Source organism: Falco cherrug, chromosome 6 (genome assembly GCF_023634085.1).
Source record: "Falco cherrug isolate bFalChe1 chromosome 6, bFalChe1.pri, whole genome shotgun sequence".
NCBI classification, from domain to species: domain Eukaryota; kingdom Metazoa; phylum Chordata; class Aves; order Falconiformes; family Falconidae; genus Falco; species Falco cherrug.
Window position 1 is genome coordinate 16,037,472 of NC_073702.1, and position 26,653 is coordinate 16,064,124.

Here is a 26,653-nt window from a genome sequence, read left to right on the forward strand (position 1 = left end):
AGCAATATAAAAATGGATGAAACAAGTTAAGTGAAAGTGAACAGACTATGAGAGAGCTGATGAGGTTCATCAGAAGTTTACATTTTTATTATATAATGCTGAAAAGCTTGCTGGTGCAGCATGCAAAACGTACAAGTTCTGCATTTGCCAGATGTGCAGAGTGAAAAACAAATCTCAATAAAATATTTCTACTATTTATCAAAGTACTTTAAACTTTACTAATTTAACATTCCTAAAACTTCATGGCAAGAGAACATCATTTGCCAAACAGTGTAAATACATTTAAATTAATCTTTAAGGTGTAAATGTTTTGTAATTACTTTGTTGACATACTTAATCTTTATATTTCATTTATGTGGTGTGTTGCACATTTTTAAGCAGAAGCATTACATACCATTCATAACGTGATCTCAGAGCAGATTTTCCACTTGTGTTATGTAGTATGTTATGCAAAAATGGGCCTTTGTGTGACAAAAACCACTTAACTCTGTATCATGTATTTTTACATTCCTTTGTTCAAAGCCTAAAGCTTTGAGACATTTCAATAAACATACTCAGCCACACATTTGTGTAACACACACGTGCCTAATTTACCACCTCCTTATTCTGTATACAGATGGTTTAGCAGGCTGCTAGTTGGTAAGACTGATAATACGTTGTACGCTACTGGTAACTCCCGTTTGCCCTCTTCTAATGACAACCACACAGAGAAGCAGCTTCAAAGAAAAAATATATGGAACATCTGTAATACAAATACATCTATTTGCAAAGAACTCTGTCTTCTACAATGAATCTTTTATAATTCTATCACTTACAGGCCAAATTCTGAGATTCTCAGTGAATAGTTCTCTCCTGTATAAACTAAAGCATTACATGGACTGTGAAGAATAGAAGGAAAAAAAAAAGTCTCAAAAAAATAGCCAGAGGTCATAGAAGCAGCTAACATATAAAAAAATAAACATCTCTTTGAAAGAAACAAAGAGAGTGCTAAATCTATGTAACTTGGGCCAGAAGTGCTTTAGCAAGTACATGCCCTTGTTGTATTGACATTTATGAATGTTTAGTTCTCACAGGAAGGAATAGTTTTTACATCACTTCCTAGAATCATATCAATTTCATTTCAAAATAAAACCCATCTTCTATAGAGTAATTTAATTTCTTTACAAGTTTCCTACTTCTATTTGTACTGTCTTGAAGTTTTGAAAGATTTAGGAAAAGCTAATCATCTGGCTCTTTATATTTGCCTTCATATAATCCTGTCAAATCCAGACAGAATTAGACCGATGAAAGTCTCAGGAGTATTCTTAGCAGCCAGCAGATGTGAAAGAGCTTTCTGTTGGGGATTAGTTTAGAAAGCACTTTACATAAAGCCTTTTCTTCTACACAGTTATGTAAGATTTAATAAATAGATTGCCAAAATCACAGGATCTTTCTTCTAAAATTCCTTTTTAATAGGAAATAATTAGAACAATTTTTTCCCTCACTAGGCAATGCTGTTCTTTTAAAAGCAATGAGCTCTGACTATGCACCTAATTTAGCAATGACACTGAGTGGCACAGTTATACAATTGTCTTGGCTTGTCATCTATGTAAACACTACACTGGGACTTCCCCTTCAGAGGCATGCCCCTGCTAAATAATCCTCCCATCATTAAAAAAAAAAACCAAAACTTTAGTAGGTGAAGAAAGAAACATGAGACTTCTGTTGAAACATTTCCTTCTTGCCTTGTTCTTTTCAAAGAACGTTACATGCCCTTCTAGAAAGGGTGGGGAGGTGGCTGGTCACCTTACTCGAAAGCTGGTATGCTGGGTCCAGGCTCTACTGCTCTGACAATTTGATGGCTTCAGTACACACATATAAACACCTGGCAAACTGGCATAAAATGGAAAACATCCTATGAATCTTTATCTGTTAGCAGAATTTCCTATAATTCTGTCAGGCATCTGTTTTCTTGCTTGTCTGCTGTCTGGTAGTATTGATTTCTGTGGGCCCTAAGAAAATAATTTCCAAATTGCCAAAATTTCTGTGGCTAGCTATATTAATAATAAGTTGGGGGGAAAAAACCAAGAAGCCCTGTTATACATATTTTAGTTTGAAAACTTGCAGACAAGAGTGACAAGAGGACATATTTCCCCCTCCTAGATTACTTTTATGCCAATGAGGTAAAAATGTGGGAGATGCAGACAGTTGTGTATACTGCTTTTGAGCAAGGTCTCTGCAAACAATACAGCATTCTTGTGGAGTTCAGCAGTGTTGCTGGAAGGCCAGACTACTTCACATTTTCCCAAGTGCAGTGTATCCTATTTCTACCAATGAAAGTGTGAGAGCCCCACTGAATTAACAACCTTTAATTCAGGGTTTGCTGAATGCTAATCAACTCCTTGAACAATGTATAATTCAGTCCATTTACGCAGCAACCACTCTATATACTTGAAGGCCTCGGCACTCTGGGTAAAAGGCAGTAAGGAGCGTTACTTTTTCATTGAGTCATAGCATTACTGAAGCTTTACATTTGTTCATGAAGGTGGAATATGCTGCAGACTGTCTGCACTATTCCAGAGTTCAGGTTAGGGTGATGGAAAGGTTTGCTCCCTGATGAGATGAGAAAGAATAGCTATGCTGGGTGACTAAGAAGGAAGTCAGGTTAATAAACAGAATTGGATGACTCACACTCAATTTAATACTCAACATTTGCACCACCAGTGTTCTGTCTCCCTTTAACCAGATCATGTTACCTACCTGGTCTGAAAACCCTCGAAACTATTAACTCTTTGTGTTTAAGGCATTTCAGTTTAAAAACCTGAAGCATGAAAATAAGAGGTAGCCAGTATGGGGGCGTGATGTCTGCATGGTTTTCTGAGATGTTGTTTATGGTGAAAACTGAATCATGGAATTGGGCTAAAATCTTTTGGAAATAGTCAGAATGTCTAGAATACCCACAAGGGAGGACTGCTGTTTTCCTAACCAGAAACAAACCGATTATCCACCCACTTTTAGAACAGAAACTTAGAGTGGTTAAGTCTTCTCTCTTGGCAGCCATGTTTCCTTAACTGACAGGGACATAATTTCTGCTTTGTTACTGGTTGTGGGATCATTTGTATGGACAAAATTAGCAGCATAGGAAGCAGAAATGCCAGTTGTCTGTGTGACAGAACAGACATGTTGCATATGAAATGTTGTTGCTACCTGTTTGCCACTGGCAAGCAAACCAAAACTGAGGCTGCCAAACTGAGGCTGCTCAAGGAAGGTGGCTCATTCTAGCTGCCTAAATATGCCAGGGTGACAGTGGTGACTAAAGGAAAACAGAAGTTTCTTCACTGAGGAAAGCAGCACTTCTGAAAGGTGAGGGTGAATGGTCTAACCTACAAATAGATAATCGCCCACCCCTTCTAGATGCATGAGCATCACTCTGGATGGATGGTTGTTCTGGATCCCAGCTACGCCCTTCGGCTCTGGGATGCTGCTCCAAATGGAAGCTGCAATCTACCTACTGCCACAGTGATTTTTTACATAGTTTGAGAGATTTACAGGCTTGGCTTGATACCTGTTCTCAGTCTTGCATCAGCTGTGAGATGCAGCTCCATACATAGAGTAGAATCTTTCTGTAATAACCCATAAAAGCATATCCATGGGTAGCTCCTGTAAGTGTGCGTTAAGGGCACTGGCTATGGTCATCATTAGATAAAGTTAAAGCAGCTGTAATGAGCCGCTATAACCTGTCAAGTGACGGATACCTAACTGTGTGCGTGCACCCAGACCACAGCAAAAACAGTCAAGGTTAACAAACCCCTAAAAACAAGGAAGGCAACAAGAGAAATAGATTAAGCTGAGAACAACGAATTTCAACCATGCCAACATATTATTGGCTAGCAGAGGCTGCAGAAGGGTGGGAATAAGGCTCATCTCTCTGTCTTTCTTTCCCTTGTTGTACCAATTTATAGCCCTCCCTCTTCTGCTTCGCTGTCTCTCCTTGGCCTTGGGCCTTATTCTGGCTCCTGGAAATGCCAGGACACAGCTGTGAAGGACAGCTACTGGTCAGTTAGGTTCCCTCTCACATGGAGACCACAGTGCACCACCTTCCTTGGCCCCAGAGTACAGCCGTTCAGCTGGAGGCTGACACGGCTATTTCAACCCCTAGTAGACAAGAAAAGTTCTGCTCCTGGAAGAATACATAAAGGGTCACAGCGTAAGAGGACATGATTGTGTCCATGGAAAATGATACAGGATAGCATGGTGAAAGCAAAACTGTGAAGAGGATGATGAAAAAAGGAAGAATGAAAGCAATGTGAACAGAGTTCAGCAAGGCAGGAAAGAGCAGTGAGCGAAGATACATCTGGAGCTGTGATAGTTACAGGATGTATCGTACCAACATGAGGTAATAATACTGTGGGGGACAAAGACACTTAATGATGGTGGCTTAAAGAGGTCAACTTAAGAGTGAAGATGAGCGCATACTGAAACCAAGCAACAGCAAGAGTTTTCATTAACTGGGAATGATTCCTGTGAATGTTACTGCTTATGTGAATATAAGGTTGAAATGTTCACTCCATCACGGAGATGGTGCCAATGATCAATAAATGTTTCTGAAAAAGAAGGTGGAAGGAGAGGGGGGGAAATGCTACTCGATACCACAGTAATAGAAACCAACATTGTGGACGCCTTGAGCTAGGGGACTGGTAAAAGCAACAGAAGGCATAGACTGAAGCCAGCAAACATAGATCCAGAGATGCCATCTCAGGGCTCTGAAACAGCTGAAGGAACTGAGACTACAGATGTTCTGTAACCAGGAAACCGCTGCCTACAGCTCTTGAAAACACCTACTCTGCAGAAGCCGCTGAAGCACTGCACTCTCTGTCCCCAGCATAGCATAGAGGCTTCTGCTTAGTAACGCTGGATGAGAAAAAGGACAAGCAGCAGGTATCTTATGTGTCTTCGTAGGGGAACCCAGACCTTCAGAGGTCCAGGAATTAATCGGTGAATCCTGAGCAGACAGGGAGCCGTCAAGAGACTTGCATCTCTGTACCGCTAGGGACGTGACAATGGCCTTAAAAAGGTGAAAGCCACTAACTAGCAGACTGCATCCACTGTTTCCATAGTTACTTAACAGGATGTTCTGGAAGCTCCTTTGGCCTTAAACACTAGTGGGAAATCCTTCTTATTGTTAATTTGCAGTGAAGCGTAGGACTAAATTCAGGTAGTCTAAGAGATAATAAAGGCTTTGCATACACACGGACCACAAGGGTAGGCTTTGAGTCACCGTGGGGAGGAAACCCTGAAAGAGAAATGTTACAAATAACATCCAAAATACCCTCCCTGCACGTGGTCTGTCAGCCTAAGATCCTCTGACATTGTCTTCGGTGCTCCTAGGAAATATGTTGGCATTAGGCAGATTAGATAGTGAAGGCGGTAACTGCAGAGATCTTTGCCCAACACAGCCATGTAAATTTAACACTATCACATTTGTTACACATGGGAATGCTTCTGGCACAAATCTCAAAATACTGTAGCATTCCTAGCGCGCATTTCCAACTGTACAGCGTTTTGACACGTTGCAATGTGGATGTATTTCCTGTGGTAGCATAAAAACATGGTGACATGATACTGGTTAAGCATGATTCCCTCTCAAAGACAGGGATATACAGACGCACCTGCATGTCTAGATAAAGGCTGAACATGCAAGAGCATTGTCACCATTTGGGAGAATCTAAAATTTGACTGTGTGACTGTAACCAATTTGCTTACAGACTTACACATCTATTCAGAGTAGCAACAAGCTGAAAATGTGATGCACTCAGAATTTATCATAAAGTCATCTAAGCAGGTATCATAGATACTCTAGATCTCACAGAAGTAGCTGGATGTACTTACAGGAGACTTCTCATAAACTCCCAGTTTTAGGGAGTGTTCTGACTGCTCAGGACACAGAGTTGACTTGGCTCTGAAAATGCTGACATTTGACATGGGAATAGGTGAGACTTGTGCACATAAGGGAAACCTGAAAATTAAAGTGATGAAGAAAAACTGGTAACTGTTTTGAGTGCTGGCTTCTACTATGGAATAGAGACCACCCTGAGGTGGAGCAACTTTGACCTTCAGCAATTTGGTGAAACACCTGAACTAGGGTTTGCAAGTGAAAGTGCTATTTTAACTCCAGAACAATTCCTTCCTTAAGGCAACACCTGCTACAAAATCCCCTTCCCCTAAGATGACAAGGAAACTATCTCTGAGCATTTGGGCTAAAAAAAACCCAAACCAACACCCAAACAAACAAAAAAACCCTCCACCTCTCTATTTTATTGAAACAGGGGATATGACAGGGGCAGGAAGATGCATCAGAACAGAACTGAATGCTGTAACCACTGAAGATGATGTTGAACACCCAGGTTCTTGACATGTTGCAGTTTCAAGCCACAGCTAAGCTATGTAAGACTCAACCTTACTCATACGGATTGCCTCACAGTTCCTTGCACACCATCCAACAGGTTGGGCAAAAGAATGACTGCCAGTACCTACCTCAGGAGTCTCTCTATTTTTGTGATACTACTGATGGGGAGAAACAGTCCGTATTAGATGAGATGCTAAACTAAAAAGCTGGAAGCAAAGTTGTGTGTCCTGTGTGTAGGTCACATTTTCTACAAAGTAGGGACTAGCTATGAAGTCTAGTCCTGGAAAAACTGAGGATGTCATCTCCTTCACACGTAACAAAACAAAACTTCCTCAGAAAGGTCTTTGGCCCCGGTTAGGGACATATGGGACAGGTTTGAGTAATGCTCATACTGAAACAGTGGAAACCACCTTGCTTCATCATCTCCCATACCAAGACCTGTTGAGAGGAGAAATTCAGTGCTAAGAATGCTCTTTGCTTACAACGGTGATACAGTTCCTATGATGGCGTAGGCCTGCACAGGCTTCAGCTGTGCGGCTTGTCCCTCACAGACAGGGCAGATTGAGGTCCTTTGTTGAAAATATCACTGGTTGCTAAAGTGAAGAGGAACAAAGACAAGCCCATAATTTGCCTTCGCTCTCAGAGGAATTTTCATGGACACACAGCACTTTACATTAGTCCTAAAATGTTTTCGGCCAGTTGCCCCTGAGCAGTACCTATGGCATGAGAATCTTCATGGAGAAATACTGAGCCGAACCCTGGGATCAACATCCACATCATAAAATGTATCTCAACACTCTGCTGTTCTTGCAAAGACTAAAATGGCAAGTTATCTGTGAAAAGAGGGTCTAACCAAGGGAGTAAGAAAATGCCTTGAGAGCCTCAGGTAGAGGTGAAACTAGAAAGTGCTGGTCTTGTTCAAACTAGCAGAAAAGGAAGTTACTCCAATTTGAAGAGAAGACAAGCATAGATTTGTGCTAGAATGTGATCCAGAGTGCTCAGCCATAACCCCTCTTCACACCGTAGACACCAGGTGCAGTAACACAGATTTGCTCTTATACTAAGACTAAATACAACTACAAAACTGACTGCAAGTACATTAGCAACAGGCATCATTAGGCTTGAGTCAGAAGCACTATGCCTAATTGCTGAACCTGTGTCATCGTTTGCCTAGACATCACTGAAGCACTACTGTCTAATGTCATCTCAGACAGATCACTGTCAAATGTGCAAAGCTATCAAAAAACTTGCAGGCCAGCAAGTCTCGGAGAACTTCCAGCTTCTCCAGCTCTTGGTTACAAGACAGATGAGGAAGCAACCCTGGTCAGATGTTTTCCTTCGTCCTAGACAGCAAAGAGTGAGTGCTCATGTCCTTATCCAAGTCTGTAAGTCTGGGTAGGAGAGGGGATTGAACACTGCCAAAGAGGTTGTTCAGAAACTTTTTCTGATGTTCCTTTCTTACCCTGGGACTGAGATCCTGATAAAAGAAATAGACAAGCAGGTTACGTACATTGCTCAAACAAACAAGCCAGATGACTGCATTCAAACTAAGCACAGAAGAATTAAGCAAACTGAAAGCCACATCACTGAACAAGCGAAACCATGAGTGAAGAAAAAATGTAGAAACAAAGTACTCAAAAAGAACGCTAAACAACGCAGGGAAGTAAAAGAAATCATCAGAACTGGAACTAGCGAGCTAGAAGGAAGTCCTCTGCCATCACTGGACCAGAGCTGAAAGAAGGAAGAGCCTGCTCATTCTTCCCATGGGTGTCTGCGGCAGGGAAGGCGAGGCACAAAGCATGTGGCTCTACAGCCACTAATACAACTGAAACATCTCCACCCTGCCTCAAAGGTAATCTGAACTATTGCTGGAAAGACAGCTATAATTTGACTAATTTTCACAAGCCTCCAGGAAATTAAGCCATTCATTTTTAACTTCGCTAAAGGCAATGCAACTACAGGGTTAGAAATACTCAAAAAGTAAACCCCTGGGTAAGCAAACTTCATCATTCTACAAACAGGTCCACCCTTAAGAATGCTGAATCTTTAAGGAAATTGTACTTTCCAGATTTAAAAGTATTTCTTCATTAGTAAAATACTACATGAAACTTAAGGTTTATGGTAACTATTAAGAGAAAGCTTACATTCAAATTTAACAAGCATGTTTAATTGGTATTTCTAAAAAAACCTCAACCTGACGCCTACTATTTCCAAAAGCAATATAAACGTTGCAAACTTAAGTTGCCTGCAAACAGGCAAACAACAAAAACGTTTGAAAATGTCACTCTCATTTGCAGACTTGCCTGCTGTCCTCTTCCACCTCCCTGTGACCTACCCTTACTAGCCTCTATCTGTGCCCTTACATACCTTTCCTTCCAGTTCCCATGTCCTAAACCTTTCCCAGTTTTTCTTCTTCATGTTTTAAAGTATAGATCCAAGTGGTACTCTCTCTCCTTTCGTATGGCCTGCAAGGCCAGAAACACTGGTAGTACAAGAAAAGGTATCTCCCTCCTAATAGCTTCTGTCACAGTCGCCTCCAGAAGAACAAGTCAATAAAAAGCTTATCTGTTCCTACAGCTGTCAGATTATTAAACCCAAAACATCCCCGTTACAAAAAGCAGCTCAGGGAACGCAGAGCATCTGTGGTGCAGACAAACCTTCAGTGCATTAAGCTGACAAATCCATCAAGCCTTTATTCAGCAATGGAAACTGAGAATATTCTGGCATTTGTAACATGGCCAAAACTGTGTTCTTTTTTGCAACATCAACCCACATTCCCTGGATGCCAAAGCACTCCTGTTTCCTTCTACCTTACATTTACCTAGTAACTGAAGCAAACGTGAGCTGTTTGCAATAATAATAAAAAAAAAATGGCCATGAGAAGCTCATCATGGAACATTTCACTTTGTGATTTAGATACGATGGTACAAGGCTACTGAAAGTAATTTACTGAATTGGGAAGCACAAGCATGGAAGCATCAGGATGATGAGTATGCTGTTCTTCGGTGTGCTGCCTCTAAAAACTGAAACTGTTTTGTACTGTTTTTTACAGGTGACTTTCTATGTATATCATTAATAAATGGATTTCTACAGTTACGTTACAATCTTGGAGACAAGACAGTCATCCTACAGACCTCTCAGAAGGTCCATGTAAACGGAAATACGTGGCATTCACTCAAAGCGGGAAGAGTTGGTAATGAAGCCTACCTGGACCTGGATGGCATCAACATGACTCAAAAAGCTAGTCCTGGAATGAACGCGCTCGACACGCACACAGATTTTTTTGTTGGAGGGGTGTCCTCCTTAAACCTTGTGAATTCAATGGCAGTAGAAAATGAACCCACCAGTTTCACTGGTTGTATACGAGAAATTGTTATAAACAACAGGGAACTGAAGCTTACCGTGACTGATGCCAAAGGCGGAGCCAACATTGGTGACTGTGACGGAACAGTTTGTGGGTACACAGTGTGCAAAAATAACGGAACGTGTCAACTTGAAAATTCAGGCTTTTCTTGTTCTTGCCCACAGGACTGGATAGGGAGGACATGTGAACAATCTATTCACTGTTCACAAAACAGATGTGGGTCTCAAGCTCTCTGTATTCCTCAACCTACTTTATTTTCATATATCTGTGTATGCGCGCTAGGCTGGTCAGGTAAGTACTGCGATAGCAAAATCAAATTTTTCATAGCAAAGTTCATTGGAAGCTCCTACATCAAATACACAGATCCTTATTATGGAAAAAGAGACCTCCAGCATAGCCGCATTTCTTTAAATTTCACTACCAATCAAACTGAAGGTTTAATAGTATGGATGGGAAAAGGTGAAGACGAAGATAATGATTTCCTTGCCATTGGTCTTGCCAATGGAAGATTAAAAGTTGTGATTAATCTTGGAGAAAGAATCTCTGTTCCTCTAATTCATAGCAAGTACTCCACCTGTTGTGATGAAAGATGGCACTTTGTTACTGTAGTTCAAAACCAAACTTGTATTAAAGTCTATCTTGATGAGGAGCTAATCCTTTTTGAAGATATTGATCCACACAGAAAATACACCGCTTTAAACTACGGTGGCATTTGTTATTTGGGTGGGTTTGAAATTGGCAGGAAAGTCAATACAGTCACTACAGGGCTTTTTCAGAAGGAATTCATTGGCAAAATTAAAGATGTTGTGCTCTTCCAAGATTCTACGAAGATTCAGCTAATGAAAGCAGAAGGGTATAATGTTTACAATGGAAATTCTGGAAATTAATTGAAAAACTGTTTAAGACTTTCAAAGTGATAAATTTCCTTTTCCTCCTGTTTATTCGGTTAGCTGTTAGTGCAAGACTCAGAAACCAACAGAAGAAAGCACTAAAAAAATTGTCCCTACTTCCTTTTTCTTTTTTTTAAATGTGGAGTATTAATAGTATATATTAAACGTGATCAGATGTTTTACTCAAAGTACTAACACATATTCTTCAGTATTTACTTTAAAATAATGGGAAAGTCTGCAGTTCTTTCTTTTCTTGTGCTGTAAATAGTTTTGTAGACAAACCGGTAGTAATTAGCTTATAAAGCCAACCATCATTCCAGTATTGTCTGGAATTGTCTCACTTTATGAGAACAGACAACTTACCTGTTTTTCCAAAACTCTTGAAATTAGAATGCAGTTTCTCTTACAGTTTTGTAATATTAACATCAAGTGTGCAAACTGAAATGGGGGGGAGGGGGGGATGTATACTTGGGGCAAAAAGTACATGTTTATCATAATGAGATTTTTTTTTAAATTTAACAGCTGTGATCACTTAAGTGCACAAAGACTCTATTCTTGTAATGAAGCTGTTCTCCCTCCCTTCCGAGTTTCTATCCATTGTGTATACATCTGTGTAAAAAGGGCAAAACTTGAGCCTGTCTTGATGCTAAAACACTAAAGAACGACTTTAAGAGCAGAAGAGAGACTTCACTTAATTATTGAACAGATATAAAATATACCCGCTGTTTCTCTCCAGCAGAGATCTCCCCTATCTGACCACACGAAAACTTTATTTTAACCATTCGCATCTGGAATGTGGAAATGTGGCAGTCAGCCTACAAATAACTTCTATTCCTAACAACTTAAAAACTAGAAAGTCTAAGAACTGCTTTGTTTTAGCTATACTTTTCTGGCTTGCATGCCCCTGCATGAGATTTTGAAATTTCACTAGACAAAGTTTTTGGCCACAGTCTAAATTGAATTCCCATGCCTAGAGTTTCAATTAATTTATAAATACAGCTTTTCATATAAATGCAAGTATTCCTTCTGAAAAAGCTTAGTTATATTCTACTTCAGTGAGCAATAAAAACAAATCAAGTTCTATTTTACTGTGCTTAAATTATTTATGATGGTATCTAGATTTCTCATTTGACTGCTGGTTTACTGTATAACTAAACTACTTAAATAAAAATAGTAGCGATTGATTCCTGTCTTTTCTTTTTTTACTTTACTATTGCTCAAAAGCACATAATAAACCATCATGTCTCCGAATACAAGTCTTCAGTGGGTACCTATCAGAAATAAGTAACTGTTTTGATTTTTTTTGGTCTTTCCATAAAGCAGCTACAAAGCAGAAACAGTAAGCACAGTAAAAACAGGTGACGCACATTTGTTTCCACAGAACCATAATCAGGATGTAGCAACAAACACACTGCCAAGGCAGTTACAGATGACTTGAAGATAACTAAGGGATGGGTGGGTGACGGAACTACCCCAAGACGTTTCAATAAGCATCTGCAAACATCTTGGTATGGCTCTTTCTATCCTCTTCAGCTGCTCTGAGCCCTCAAGCAATGAGCCTGACGCAACAGAGCTTCTTCCCCTCTTCCCAACAGGCAGCTCACAAAGCCTGTTTGGTATGTGAGCTGGCCCCAGATTCTTCTCCTCTTCCAGTTTCTCTTAGGAGGGCCTTTTATGGCCATGTGATGCTGGGGAAGGGAGAGTATTTAGGGTTTATCCTGTTCTCTCTGGGGCTCCTGGTGTACTGCCAGTCCTCATCAGTGCACACCGCTTTTTGTGGTCTGAGTGGTGATGCAGTGTAGAACAAGTAACAAATAATCAAGAGTGCTTCCAGCTGACACGAGCGTTGGAAGGAGAGTGACTGAAGGCAATGGAGAAGACAAAATCCTTTATTCCTGTAGTAGTGGGATTTATTCCCATTACACTAACTCAGATTCTAGGACCAAATCCTGGAAATTGTTGCTGCTTGTTAATTTAAACTCTGAACAAAACCCTCCCTCAATTTTTTTGCTATTTTACTGCAGCTCTCTTCAGGTTCTACATACACGAGGCAGGTAGTAAAGCACTTGGCAAACCTGGAAAATGTTTACATATTCTTTCCAAACAAATTCTTTCTGGTAGTTCTAGCAGAAAGCATTCCCGTCCCTTCCGTACAGACAGCAGTAATTTTCACTGTTCCCAGTTCATTTTTAAAGCACAAATGGATGCAAATGTGATAGACATATCACCAGTGCACCAGGAGCAGGCTACTTTTGAACTCTTTTTGAAGTCAAAAGAAACTCTTCACAAACAGAGCTGCCCACTTAAAACTTACGCCAAAAACCAGAACAATGCTTTGGTGCACTTCTGTGTCTAAAGAACTCTGATGTCAATATTTAAACACCACAACACATGCATAATACTATCAGATATATTCAATGGCACTACTGCTATACAGACCATGGAATCAATCTGGAAAGGACTAATTTAATCATGTCATGTTATCATGCTATAAAAGTTGTTCGAAGTTCAAATACTGCTTCCCGTTACTAGCAGACCACGGGGGTTTTCCTTTATGAATCTTCTCAATTATAAGTCTAAGAAACATTACATAAAAGTCCACCACCCCCTTTATCCGGTGTAAGATTTTTAATTTTAGTCAATTTGACTATAAAGCTAACCGCAAGGTATCCATATGAAATTTTACCTTAAAATATATTCATAATTAAAACAATTAGTGTGCTGTTAAAACTGGAAAGAACTTTCTGGAAAGAAGAGACTCTTCTATAGCAAAGTGCAAAATCCTACCTACCTCAGCACATAAGGTCATGTTCTCAAAGTGAAAAACAAAATACTGAAAAAACCAGAATAAACCCAAGGTTTTCTTTATATGGTGGAATATTTTTGTTGTTGCTGACAGACTCGACAAAATAACCTGTGTATTTTAAGCAGTATAAGAGCAGGAGATTTTAGTTTGTTTTCAGGTTTGCTTTTTTTTTGGCTTTTTGTTTTGCATCACTGGACGGTAGTCACTACAAAGTATCAATGTAATAGAAGTCCCAAGGGTACAAACACACTTCTGCCCTTCTCCCCACTTGTGCCCCTCAAAACTCAAAACAACCAAGCCATGAAGTGTACAAGAGATGTGCATTCCGTGACTGTCTGCTATATCCATTTAGCCTACAGTGTCACACCTATGAAATCAAACACACACAGTATGTGAGAAAGTTTTATCATTTTAGAATCAAAATATCCCTTAAAATATTTACATTTTACAGTAAAAAGGATAGCAAAACACAAAGTAATGTACAAGCTTAGGTATTCAAGTTTTTGAAGCATGGAAAGTGGTGGGAGAAATGAATTTACTACTACAAATAATATTTTCAAGAATTTAGGTTAAAAAGGCTTTCTTATTAAAATAAGTGCAGCTTAAAGCAGTAACATTCGAGCAGCTCAGCCTTCCAATTTCTGGTCACAAACTGCTTCAGATGCTTTAAGAAATACTTGAAAAACTAATGAAATACACTTGAATTATTTTATTGTACTACTGAATAATTTAAAAAAAAAAAACTCTTCACACCACTGAGCATACTATATTTTGTTGTAATGCATGTGGATTCTGAGGCTTTGCTACAGTCTTTAAAAACAGTGCAATTTAAAAAGAAGGTTATTGTATGAAATTCACCTTTAAAATTATCAGAGCATCTTAAAACAGAAGAGAGCACAAATTACCAAAGGCAGCAACTATATTGCAGACTTGACTAAAGCCAACTTCATCAGCTAAGAAAATTTCTAAGCCTTTATTGCATATTAATAAAAGAAATCTGTAAAATTTTGAATATACAGCAATGTAAAATTTTTAAAAATATTAAATTCCTACTTCTAGCGAGAGTTGGTATAATGAAAAAAAGGATGAGTATCGGTACGTCAAGTGGTACCAAAACACAGACTTGTTTCTGCAAAACACCAACACTGAATAAAAAAGATGGCACAATCCTAGCAGGCTTTTGTTTTTTTATACAAAGTTTTACGACATTACTCTAACAGTTTATTTAAATAGGATTTTAAAAGACTGCCTGCATCTTTTTACCTTTTGCTTTTAGTTCTGTCACTGTGGTCCCTATGTCTCTCTCTGCTCTTTTCACTTTCTCGTTCTCTATGCTTCTCTTTGCTTTTCTCCTTCTCCTTATCTTTTTCATGAGCCTGTTCTTCACTTTTAGGCTTCTCTGTCTTTTTATCTGGATTTCTAGTCTCTCTGGGGCTTTTTCCATCAGCAGCCCTATCACTGTGTGGAGATCGCAATCTCTCTTTGTCTCTTTGTCCTTCCTCTCTACTCTTCCTCTCTCTCTCTTTTTCCTGGTTTCTGTCTCTGCGTCTATTTCTTTCAGAATCTTGCTCCCAGTATTTTTCATTGTTCCACTCTTTTTCATGTCTGTCTTTCTTTTGGTGGTGGGATTCACTGTAAAATCTTTGTCTATGTTGATCATTTTTTCCTCTACTGAACCCTCTCTCCAAATGCTGTTCTTGTCTGCCCCAAGGATCGCTGTGACGTCTTTCTGGTCTCCTACTGTCTTTACTCTGAAAAAAGTTTTCTGGCCCCAGAAATCTTGATTGTTTGTGAGCCACTGGTAGCCCTTGTGCAATGGGTCCAGCATAGTGTGGTGGCTGACCTGATAAATGAGCTACTGGTGGCCATGGCATCATTGGATTTTGAGGAAAGCCAAAGCCAGGAGGAGGAAGAAGTGGAGGTGGTAAATGAGGTGGAAATCCAAACATAGGGTTGTTTTGGGGAGGGAAGTTATGAGGTGCAGGAGCCTGAAACTGAAATCCAGGTGGATTAGATTTAGGATGCTGAAAATTCTGCTGTGGAGGTCTAACAGATGAGAAGCTGCCACTTGTAATAGGGCTTGGGACTTTGGAAATAAATTCAGAACGAGAAGAGTTTTCGGTTTCAAAATGAGATGAGGTTGCTGCTGGTCCTCTTCTAAATGAGTTCACCGTTTCGATGTTTTGCATCACTACATCTTCCTGTGACCGTGTGGTATCTTCCGCTTGTGATGCAACCGCGTTATCTGCTTTTGTTGCAGTTGAACTGTACTGTGTCTCATTGGTTTGCACATCACTTTGATACAGGGTTAAGCCCACTTCTCCAGAAGACTGTTTATTCTCTGGTTCCATTTGATCACTTCCTGAAGCATTCTGTCGGTCCTCATTTCTGCTAGCATCTCCTTCCTTGTTTTCTGAAGCATTAGTCTGCTGGCTTCGTCCGGCTGCCTGTCGTGGGTCTCTCTTAAGATTAATAAAGGGCGGTGATTTAGCGGTATTAGCAGTGGTACCTTCACCAGAGCCTACACTAACGCTGTTCTCATTGGGTTTTTTCCCTGCATTTGATGAGGAAGAAGGAAAGCTGGAATTTGTGGTCCTTCTAACTTCCTGTGTAATGTTATCCTTGTCAGGTAACTGCCTCTTTGTATCATTTTCTTTACTTTCTTCAGTTTCTTTATTCTGTGACTGAGCAGATAAATTTGCTAAAAATGCTTCTGTGGAGACATCTGGAGGTTTTCCCTTCAGACTCAGCCCTACCAAAGATCCAGCACTTCTTGCAGAACTTGAAGTCCCTACAGCTGCTGCATCCACAGTTCCAGTAGCATTTGTGGACTCTTGTAGATTATCCAAACCAGTCTTTGCTTCAGTAACTTCAGCAGTTACATCAGCAACATCCATGTTTTCTTCTTTTAACGTTGCCTGTTCATTTAATAATGGTATGTCTTCACTGGGATTTGCTTCTGACCTGGTGTGCTCATACACCTGCCCTGTTGTACCCAACAGGCTTTGAAGAATATCATCCACTGGCAATGGTTTATTTGCTAGCTCCAGAGTGGAAGGCTGATTCTCCCACCCAACCAGGACACCAGGAAGAAATCTGAGAGGCTTTGGTGGTTCATGTTTGGTACTTTCCACCAATGGTTCAATAACTGCTGGAGCATCTTCTACATTAGATTGCTGAGGTTTATTTCTCTGCTTGTGTAGCACAGTCGTGAAGGAATTAAAAAAATCATTTTCCTCTTCTTCTTCTAGTGCCAACTCATGATGAGAGATTTCAGGTTTGTTTGGCTTGCTCTTCTTCTCTGGTGGCAAGTTACTGAATGTACTTTCAGAAGCTTCATCCACAAAACTACTAGCAACGCTTGCAACAGCAGTAATCTGCCTCTTCATTTTCTGGCGAATTATCAATCCCAGTAATAAATTCGGTCGATGTATTTCAATCCCTGTACAAAATTGTAACAGCAATTTATCATCTCCTTATGTTTTGGTTAAGGCAGTAATTTTAATAAAAATAACCCACATACTCTTACAATATATTACAGAAACTATTCGTTTTAGGATATTTGAAAAGTCCATCATTAACCACAACAAACAAAATAATCAAAAATGTATCTCCAACAATTTTTTTTACTTCATACCCTGCAAATTAAAACTGCTTTAAGTACTGTATCACCCACTACAACTTCCAAACGCAGAATATGAGACAGTTATATAGGACATCTATTCACATAAGAAGCAGCACTGAAGTTAAACATCATGTTAGTCTAACACAGCTACAGTCTGGTAACAATGGTAGCAAAGCACAAGGGGGGGGGGGGTGGTGGTGGTAAAAAAAGAGTAAACAGCACACTTGCAACCACAAAAATCTCCTCATCAATTTGTGTTAGACATACTTCTTCAAAGATTTACCAAGAGTGACTTTCCAAAATGCTTCCCTCATTCCAGGAAGGCACTGTGTTTCAAAGTATACTATTAGCTATCGCTTCACTATGTATTTTGTTCCATATAATTTATGTTCTTGCAAAAAAAGTTACGAGTTGTAGCTCACCCTCTCTTTGTTTCAGCCCTGCTAATCTCAAACGAAGAAATCATCCACAAATTTTTATAACCAAAATAAGCTGATGCAAAATAACTCATGTGTAAGCAGAATAACTAAGAGCCATTTCGGGACCTTTTCTTCTTTGCCCATGTGGGGGTTTTTTAACCTTCCATGAGTTTTTTTTTTTTACTTTTTTTTTTTTAAAGGAAGTTTGGAACACTTGAGCAAGAAGGAATTAGTGCATTTCAAATAATGAACAATACTATTTTAAAGCTACAGTATCAATTTTGAACTTACTACGACTACTATCATAGCTCACTTGGATCACTTAATTTACTGAGATTGTAATCTACAAAGCCCCCTGGGGTTAGAGGAAGAATGTAGTAAACATGATACAAAATTACACACAGTAACTTTTTTGGTCAATACTTTATAAAGTATCAGAATAATCTTACAGTGGGAAATTAACATCTTTTCAAGGAAGCGAACAATACTCTGGAAAACTCCTGACATGTTCAAACAGAATGGCTGCCATCTTTAAATTTAATTATCTCTTGTATTTCTGCTGTTAACTTCTTTAAGTGGTGTTATGACAATAATGTTCCACATTCCAAGCCGTACTTACCAGGCCCATCAAAAGGCACAAGATGATGTGGGACTTTATCTGAGGAACCTAAAGGGATGAGGTACAAATCTTTCACCTGCTTCATGTTATTGGCAGCTACACCGTAACGTTTTCTACTGCTGAAATAGGCGAACAACAATGCATAGGATATCTGATCCTCTTCAGTTACTGGGGTAAAGCGAACTACACAGATCTCCTGTTTACAAAAAGAGAAAGAGATGGGCAGGTATTATTTTTCTATGAAATTTTGATTTAGTGACTGTTCTCTATTTAAAAGCACAGTTCAGAGGAGAAAAAGCCTCCCCAAGGCGGCAGAGAACAACAGAGCAGGCAAAAAGAGCAGACACAGGGCCAAAAATAATTAAGGAAAACCAGAGAAAAACAAATAAAAAGCATTTCATATAAAAATATAAATTACAGTGCATGACAAAATCACCAACATTTTATCAGCCAGCTAAACAAGTTTTAGGAAAGCATGCCAGCTTCCAAGTAACTATTCCCTTCCCGACACTTAACATTACTAGAAAGTTTTATTTTGCAGCCTATTCTGTCTGAGATATCCATTAATACTAGGGGAAGACTAAGTACTCAGATCGCAGAACCATGGCCAAAGCCCAGCTCAGGAGTCAATGCTGGAATGATGCTGTTTAATGGCTTAACTAATGACCTAGAGTACGGGAAAGGAGACCCCCTGCAGAACTGAGATGGCACCTAATCAGGGGCAGTGGTCAACATGCTGAAGGGCTGGCTGCCACTCAGAGGGACATCAGCAGGTTGAAAAAACGGGCTGACCTTTGTGAAGGGAAGCAAAGGCAAATACAAAATCATGCACCTGGAGACGGAGTCACCCCATGCGCCAGGACGGGCTGGGGGACTGAGTGGCTGGAAAGTAGCTTGGCATAATAGGGCACGGGGGGCCTGCTGGACAAGCTGAATATGGAACAGCAATGCATCTGACTGCATGCTGGGTGTCAGAACTGAAGCAGCCAGCATGCCAAGGGAAATGATTATTCCTGTCTATCCAGCACTTGAGTCAGCATCTGGAGAACACTATGTAACTCTGAGCTCCCCAGCGCAAGGGCGACCTGCATAGGACCACCGAGACGGTTTTGGGTACCCTAACAGTACCAGAATGAAAGGGTAACACTTAAAACATGTGGTGTCCAAACATTCATTATGAATTACTGCCTCAAAGGAATACAAGTATTCTCAAACTGCAAATGACCGGTTAAGGTTAGATAGTAAGAAAATAAATGCCAACAAGCTGCCATCCATCACATTCAATGTAACTGTGAGTCATCCTTAAAGTGTCACGTATTTTGCAGATGTTCCAAAGGAAAGAGGGAAAAAAAAAAAAAAAAAAAAAAAAAGATCTTTAGGGTGACTAAGATGTATGTTAAACAGCAAGCCTTCAATATGTAAACCTCTTACCTTGGTCCCTGAAGCTTTGATTTTTTCTACATACTCCCAGACAGTGTGAGGAGATATCCTGCCACCTACTTGAATACTATCAGGCAAATCCTATGAGAAAGGACAACAGAAATCTGAATCCAACATAAAAATTGTGGTACATCCTTCATCCAGTACCTCTTTCACATACTCACAACATACTTAGTTATTTTAGTTCTTAAATTACAGTAGAAACAAATTAATTTAAATTTTGGATATTTAAATTCAGATTTTCAGTGCCAAGTCTATGATCTGTACTAAATCAGGTATCATCCAATACTGTTCATCTATACTTCCCCAAAATTATTTATTTCAGTAACATTAACTGCAAACATAACTGTACTGTGCTCTGGAAACACTCAAGTTTTATCTGTTACATCAAACTGCTATGAGAGCCCCACACCTATTATATAATGAACTTTCAATATCTTAATCATGAGGGGAAAAAATAACCTACACAGGCGTTTATATATAGACATAAATTTGTTCTTGGATACTATTGAGTTCTCTATTGACAAGCAACAAAACAGACTTGCAGAATCCTTTAGGAACACGTAAGGAAAACTAGTTTTTGGAAATAAAGCAGAAATGGTGCATGCCCTGCACTTCACTGAAGATTTACAGCAAAGACAATCACATTAAGAGAAGACCCGAGTCCTTTTAATTAGAAAGCTGATGCACTCTGTGTCACTGGCAAGAAGCAGCACTGAGCTTTATGAGCTCTCTGGTTTTTATTTTATGACACAAAGACAACTATTATAAGCAGTTGCATCCTCTTCCTACCTCTCAGACACTAAAGAGAACACTACATAATCTATTTATTTTTTAAGGGCAATTTAGTCTTACAATGGAAGGTTAGGACCAGAATTGCCACCAGATAGGCAAAAAAATAAACCCTGTTTTGCAAGTTTCTGCTGTAGAAGATGAGAAGACTTCTCACACCATCAACAGAAGCCACCAGTAGACACTTCTCTTCCAAAAACAAAAATTCAAAACAGAGCTACAATTTTCTCACTACTAATTTAGAAAATGGATGTCACCAAGGTGGTTATTTCAGTAACAAATTTTGTCCTATTTTTTCCCTGCTGCTTTATACTACAGAAGATGCTCCATAATAAACAAAAAAGAGTTCAACCTTTATAAAACCAGCTCTGGAAATATGGCTGCTTATCCTCAAGAAACATTTTACACTGTGATGAAAGCAAAACATCTTAAAATATATCAAAGAACTTCCATCCTGATGAGCCATGGGTCCATGTGGAGAAACTGAAAAATACTCATAAAACTCATAGATTGCCTAACCTATGTCTTCTCATAAATACTTTACTCAGTACAACGATCGTGCTTCACTACCCTTCATCATTATACTATTATTAGCATACACATTAAACAAGTTGCTGAAGTTAATAAAGGAATTGTTCATTCTTTACAGTAAATATAAATACCTCTGTTAAATACTCAAAAGAGCCAGAGACTGGATAAGCCTTAATAACAAACTTTGCCACTGAAGGCATATTGATAAAACCCTTCCAGATGAAATTCAGGCGTGCCAGAAAAAGACTTTCACATTCGACGGTACCAGGTGTTTCTGACCTAAAAAATGACAAACAGGAAAATCACTTTGTTTAGAACATGATACATCAACACAAGATAATGCAAATCATAATTTTTCTTTTACAAAAGAAATGACATGTCAAGAATTTTCTTTTTCAGTTAAGCTCAGGGTCAATGAAAAGAGATGGCCAGACAACCAAGTTTCTCATCTTCCAAGGGAGTACATACATGTTACAGGAAGGACAGTCAGATAAGCAGCACATTAGTTCACTGCTGTATCTTTTGAGAATGGAGAAGTTATTTAGTCCAAGAGTTATTAAATGCTGCTGAAGCAGACACACAAACACATATAGGTGCTGCAGACCCAGTAAGAACTTCCCCTGCCACGGGGAGGAGGGGAGAAGACAACATACTATGGGCTGGCCTATCCTCACCTGCTTTCCTAGCTCCTAGCTTTGTTGCAACACTGTCTGTCCACCACCTAAATACCTGCATCCCCCTTCCCTTCCTCCCATGCCCCACGAGCTGGCTCCTCATCTCTTCTCACCCATGCATCACTTCCACAGCTTCTCTGAGCGCCTCCTCCCAATTCCTATATCATCACCTGTACAAAAAAGTGGTTTTCCCCCCTCTTAAAAAAGGCCCCCATTTTGTCAACAAAGCAGCTGCAAAAAATAAGCAGAAAGGCTTAAATAATTTCACAGGAGAGTATTCCTCAACTTGACTGTTTCCTCATGGAAAAGGTTACAGCTGCACTTCAACATTTCCCATCATACTGCCATCAAAACACTCCCAGCACACTATTAGCAGTTTTAAATTAGCTGCCCAGTAGTACCAGGTGTGGTGCTGTTACAGTAATGCAGTAACCTAACATCTACACCTCTGTCTACACTAGAAATTACTACTTTGAATCTTCAGCCAGCTATTCAAAAAAACTAAGTCCACTGTCCTCAGTAAAGGATCACACTGCCCTGATACGGGCAGAATTTCAGCACAAACTCTGGTCAATTTTAAGTAACATTTTTCTGGAAAACCCTTCCTCTAACCAGAAAAACACAGCCTCATAAATTGCAATTCCCTCTTTAGTGGGTAGCAGACTGTGGAAGATAATGGAGAGCTGACACCAAATATGGCAAAACATCAAACAAGGTGCAGTTAAACGTAATTTCTAGAGAAGTATTGCTTTGAGATTTGAAACTAGCCTGATTTGTAATGTAAATGCTCTGTTTAGAGCGATCTCAAATTCCCTAGCTTTATATATACACATATACAAAAACACAAGCATACTCATTCAACTAAAGCACTGTACATACTACATTCCTTAATAACAAAATACATGAAATCTATATCCTGACTTATTTAATACGAACTCACGTGGCTTTTTAGACCATGTTGCACCAGAAAACATAAGGTGGTTTACTCCTCCCCAAAAGAAAATGTGGTAATTAGAAGTTCGTAATCACAACAGCATATATAGTAATATTTATATAAAAGCATAGCATCATTTACTTCAGCAGAGAACCCCATTACTAAGAGGAGGTGTACAACTTCAAGTACACAAATGGATTACTAAAATACCATTAAAAAAATAGCTTTAGTTATAATAGCTTAAAAAGATTAATGTATTTCATTTAAAAATACCGCTTCTACAGTTTATATTACTTTGGGAGAGGAGTGAATGATGATTTTGATGAGTCTTGCTTATCATCTTCCAGTAATTCTGATGCTAAAATACTTGATGTTGAAGAAAGCGCGTCTGCAATGCTCTCTGCTTCATTGTCTGACTGCTTCCGTGCAACTCCAACAGACACTTTCACTTTTTTTGCAGAAAGATCATCAGTAGGTGGAGCCATTCGGCCTGCAAAGAATGAATTGCAATTGTTTTTATTTTTTATTAAAGAAACAAAAGAAGACTTCCTCTGAAGATATGGAAAACCCAACAAAAATACTACATATTGCCACTGAAGCAGGACAGGATAAAGAAATGATACATTTTATAAGTATGTATAAAATGTATAAATTCATATAATTATACAATATTGTATCTAAATACTGCCACTGTAATGGGACAGGATAAAGAAATGAGGACTCAACAACAGCACGTGCACCCATTAAAGAGATTTCTTTTTCTGTGGTCTTTTTTTTTCTTTTTTAAATAGGAGACAAGTTTATGCAAATAAGCCTATCATTTTACTATTCCCTCTTTTGTAAATTATGAAGTAAAACACTGCTTCTGCATCTTTGTCAGCAAACTAGGGAAAAACACCCATTTATTTATATTCTTGAGGTATACTGAGATTTATGACTGAAAAGCATTATATAAACGTGATTTATTTAATTTTGATGCACTTTTCAAAATTACCTATGCAGATTTTGCAGTTAAGATCGAAGAGATGATTTTTATGTTGACTTGTGGTGTCTGGAGATGCAGATTCATTTACTTCTTTATCTTTTTCAGCTTCCTCTGACTTCTCAAACAACTTCATATTAGGTTCCTAAGAAAAGTCAAACACATTTCAGTTAGCCTCTTTTTCCTCTATTAATATTCCTAATATTGCTATTCATACTGCTTATTTTATGATATTATCTTCCCTTCAGACACGAAACTCTCCCTTCAGCTGCAAACTCTAAAAGGCCATCACAAAGTCCTCACCTGCATTAGAAGAACGCACTGGTATTGCCAAATACTTTGTGTAGGTAAGATATACAGTATTTCTGCTATTGCCAGAATTCATCATACAGTCATGGACACAATGTGGAAAAACTACAAACACCAGCCCCAGAAGCGAAAGTCAGTAAAAATAAAAGTGAACTCAAAAGAGACTTAACTTATAATTATAGATCTGAACAAGAAAATCACAAACAAACCACTTTACAATCATATTATCTATGAACTAAATAGACTGTGTTCATAGAATCATAGAAAGGTTTGGGTTGGAAAGGACCTTAAAGATCATCCAGTTCCAACCCCCCTGCCAGGGGCAGGGACACCTTCCACTAGACCAGGTTGCTCCAAGCCCCATCCAGCCTGGCCTTGAACGCTGCCAGGGATGGGGCATCCACAGCTTCTCCCTGTTCCACTGACTCACCATCCTCACAGTAAATAATTTCTTCCCAATACCTAATCTAAATCTGTCTCCTTTTAGTTTAAAACCATTACCCCTTGTCCTATCCCTATACACCCTAATAACAAGTCTGTCCCCATCTTTCTTATACTTATTTTAAGTACTGGAAGGACACTATAAAATCTCCCTGGAGCCTTCTCTTCTTAAGGCTGAACCACCCCAGCCATCTCAGCCTGTCTTCACAGAAGAGGTGCTCCAGCATAGCTCCAGTGCTGCCATGTTTTCTTTTCTACCTGAATTTCCATGACTTCCTCTTGTTCTTTTATTGGTGTTTCACTTTCAATTTCTATTTCTCCTTTGTGAGTAATTTTTGTGATGGGTCTTCTTTCAGCTTCCCTCTGTTCCTTCTCAATCATTTCAATTGTCTGTAGAAACAGGAAGTTACATATGTTTACTTCTATACAATAAAATTTGGAAACCCACAAATACAGCAACAGAAAATAGGGTTGCAATTAGGAAATTCTCTGGGGAAAAAAAGAATACATTCTTATTTTGCAGATGTCAAGTAGTTTCATAGAGCAAACACACAAGCAGCCAGTCTAACTTCCCCTACAGTGCAGCAAGTACTTATCAGGCATGTATTTAAACAAGTTTAAAAAGAGCAGAGCCTCAACACTAAATTTAAGACAGGCACTTCTGATTTTCCAAGAACTAAAGAAGAAAAATGCATCAACTCTGTTCCCGCAATAATAAGGACAATGTAGGACATAAATACATATAGATTTGTATCTTTTGCAATAGCTTGTTTTTTTAGTACATAAAACTAACACTCTACCTCCCAAAAAAATTTAAATGTATTCTTAAAGTAATGGATATGCTAATTCTGATCAGCACTGCGGCTTTGCTCTGTTGCAAAAGGTAAAACATAAACCATTCTCTAAAGATGCTTCTTAAACACACTTCAACTTCTTAACCCAAAAGAGTTTGTGTTGGCTGTCCCAAATACTTTATACGGTGTTTCATAAGGAAACAAGGATTCTATGACTGCTGTTATCTGTCTGCCAAATACTTAACAGTTACTTTTGAACACACTGGGGAAACTTAAAAAAAAGTTACTAAGTAGCAGTCTCAAAGACTTGCTTAAATAGGAAAATGAAAAATACAGTCAAGTGATACATTGCGATTTATTTTATATGTCGCATTCAATTTCAAATTCTAGAAATTTAGGACCCTTCAGTAATTCTTGAGCAGCGTAGGCTTTTTGTTTTGAAGCTGTTCCTCACAGCAGTGGAAATTGTTTTGTATGGCCTGTTTTCAGTATTTTATTGATGTTTACAAAAATAAATGTAATAAGGATGTACTACAAAAGATGGGCTTTGGATAGCTACAGAATAAATAAGCCTTCTAGGCCCTCAAAACAACTCTGAGGTAACAGAATAATTCAACAACTATTTTTGCATAAGTACTAGCAAAAAGTTGTCATGATTCATAAACAGGTCTAGTCACAACATGCAAAGAAAAGGAAAAAAAACCCAGGAATAATTACTGTTGCAATGCAAACAGCAGTCTCTACAACAATCCCACTGCACTGAATCAGTTATCACTGAACATTATTCCATTCTGAGCATAGAGAATTCAAGAGAATGAATTTCCATCTATGCTATGTTACACTATCTACTCATTAGTTTTTTTATTGGAAGTCATCTGATATAACACAATTCCTAGTATCATAAAACCCAAATATAAAATGTGTATCAGTTAACACTTCCCAAATTTTGTGCCTTTCAGTTCTATGAAGTGGAATATAATTACCAAAGATTCTGCCAATGTAAATCCAGATTTTGCAAACTAGAAAACTCAATGCTGTAAACCAGTCATTTCTAAGCAGCTACAGTTAACTATCATTGGACTGACTGCCCAATAAACAGGGTAATAATATCTATTAAAAAAAAGACATTTTCTATAAAAATAATATAGCTGCTCATATTCCTGCTTCTCCCTCTAAACCGTCAACACAGCTATAAATACAATGTGACTTTCTGTTTCAAGAAAAGTAATGCTCAAACTAACCTAATAAATTTCCTACACTTTGTTGGGGTTTTGGTTTGGTTTTTTGGTTTTGGTTTGGATTGGGGTTTGGGTTTTTTTCTTTTTCCCCTTAGACTGCTTTTCAGACTGGCGCATCAGTTTTTCACCTTCAGGTTTACTTCTCGGTGGGTAAATTGTCATGCTCCATCAGTATGTAAGTTATAAATAACACCAATTCAGTTTGGTTTGTCCAAGGAGATCTCTCTTCCTTTTTAAAAAACTGTTGCCTATAAAGCTCCAGCTAGAGCTTTAAAATCTTGTTGGAAGTAAGGACAAAGAAGCCTTCAGCTCTTGAAACAGAAGAATAAAAAATCAAGCAGCAACAAAGTTGCACAGCAAAGGAAAATGCATTGTTTCCCCCCGTTCAGGAATTTACTATACTACTTTCA

The 26,653-nt window shown here is 38.8% G+C and overlaps 2 protein-coding genes and 1 long non-coding RNA gene across 9 annotated transcripts in view; 1 reads left to right on the plus strand and 2 right to left on the minus strand.

The window, feature by feature from the left end:
• EYS (eyes shut homolog) overlaps window positions 1–13,681 on the plus strand; it is an 873,960-nt gene extending 860,279 nt beyond the window's left edge. The window contains exon 48 of the mRNA XM_027809136.2: window positions 9,438–13,681. Within this exon, the coding sequence (XP_027664937.2) occupies window positions 9,438–10,636 (1,199 nt within the window). The 3' untranslated portion in view covers window positions 10,637–13,681. The remainder of the gene's footprint in view (window positions 1–9,437) is intronic.
• LOC114016575 (uncharacterized) lies at window positions 66–9,444 on the minus strand. The gene is made up of 2 exons (XR_003561089.2): window positions 5,869–9,444; window positions 66–5,569 (listed from the first exon to the last, which is right to left on the minus strand). It is a non-coding gene; the product is annotated as an uncharacterized LOC114016575 (long non-coding RNA).
• Window positions 13,682–13,833: 152 nt separating the features above from the next.
• PHF3 (PHD finger protein 3) overlaps window positions 13,834–26,653 on the minus strand; it is a 57,489-nt gene continuing 44,669 nt past the window's right edge. For all 7 annotated transcript variants that reach the window (XM_055713961.1, XM_055713962.1, XM_055713963.1 and 4 more), the window contains 7 exons: window positions 24,470–24,601; window positions 23,474–23,606; window positions 22,774–22,969; window positions 21,003–21,150; window positions 19,540–19,629; window positions 18,109–18,304; window positions 13,834–16,887 (listed from right to left, as the gene is read on the minus strand). In XM_055713961.1, the coding sequence (XP_055569936.1) occupies window positions 14,705–16,887; window positions 18,109–18,304; window positions 19,540–19,629; window positions 21,003–21,150; window positions 22,774–22,969; window positions 23,474–23,606; window positions 24,470–24,601 (3,078 nt within the window). In that variant the 3' untranslated portion in view covers window positions 13,834–14,704. The remainder of the gene's footprint in view (window positions 16,888–18,108; window positions 18,305–19,539; window positions 19,630–21,002; window positions 21,151–22,773; window positions 22,970–23,473; window positions 23,607–24,469; window positions 24,602–26,653) is intronic.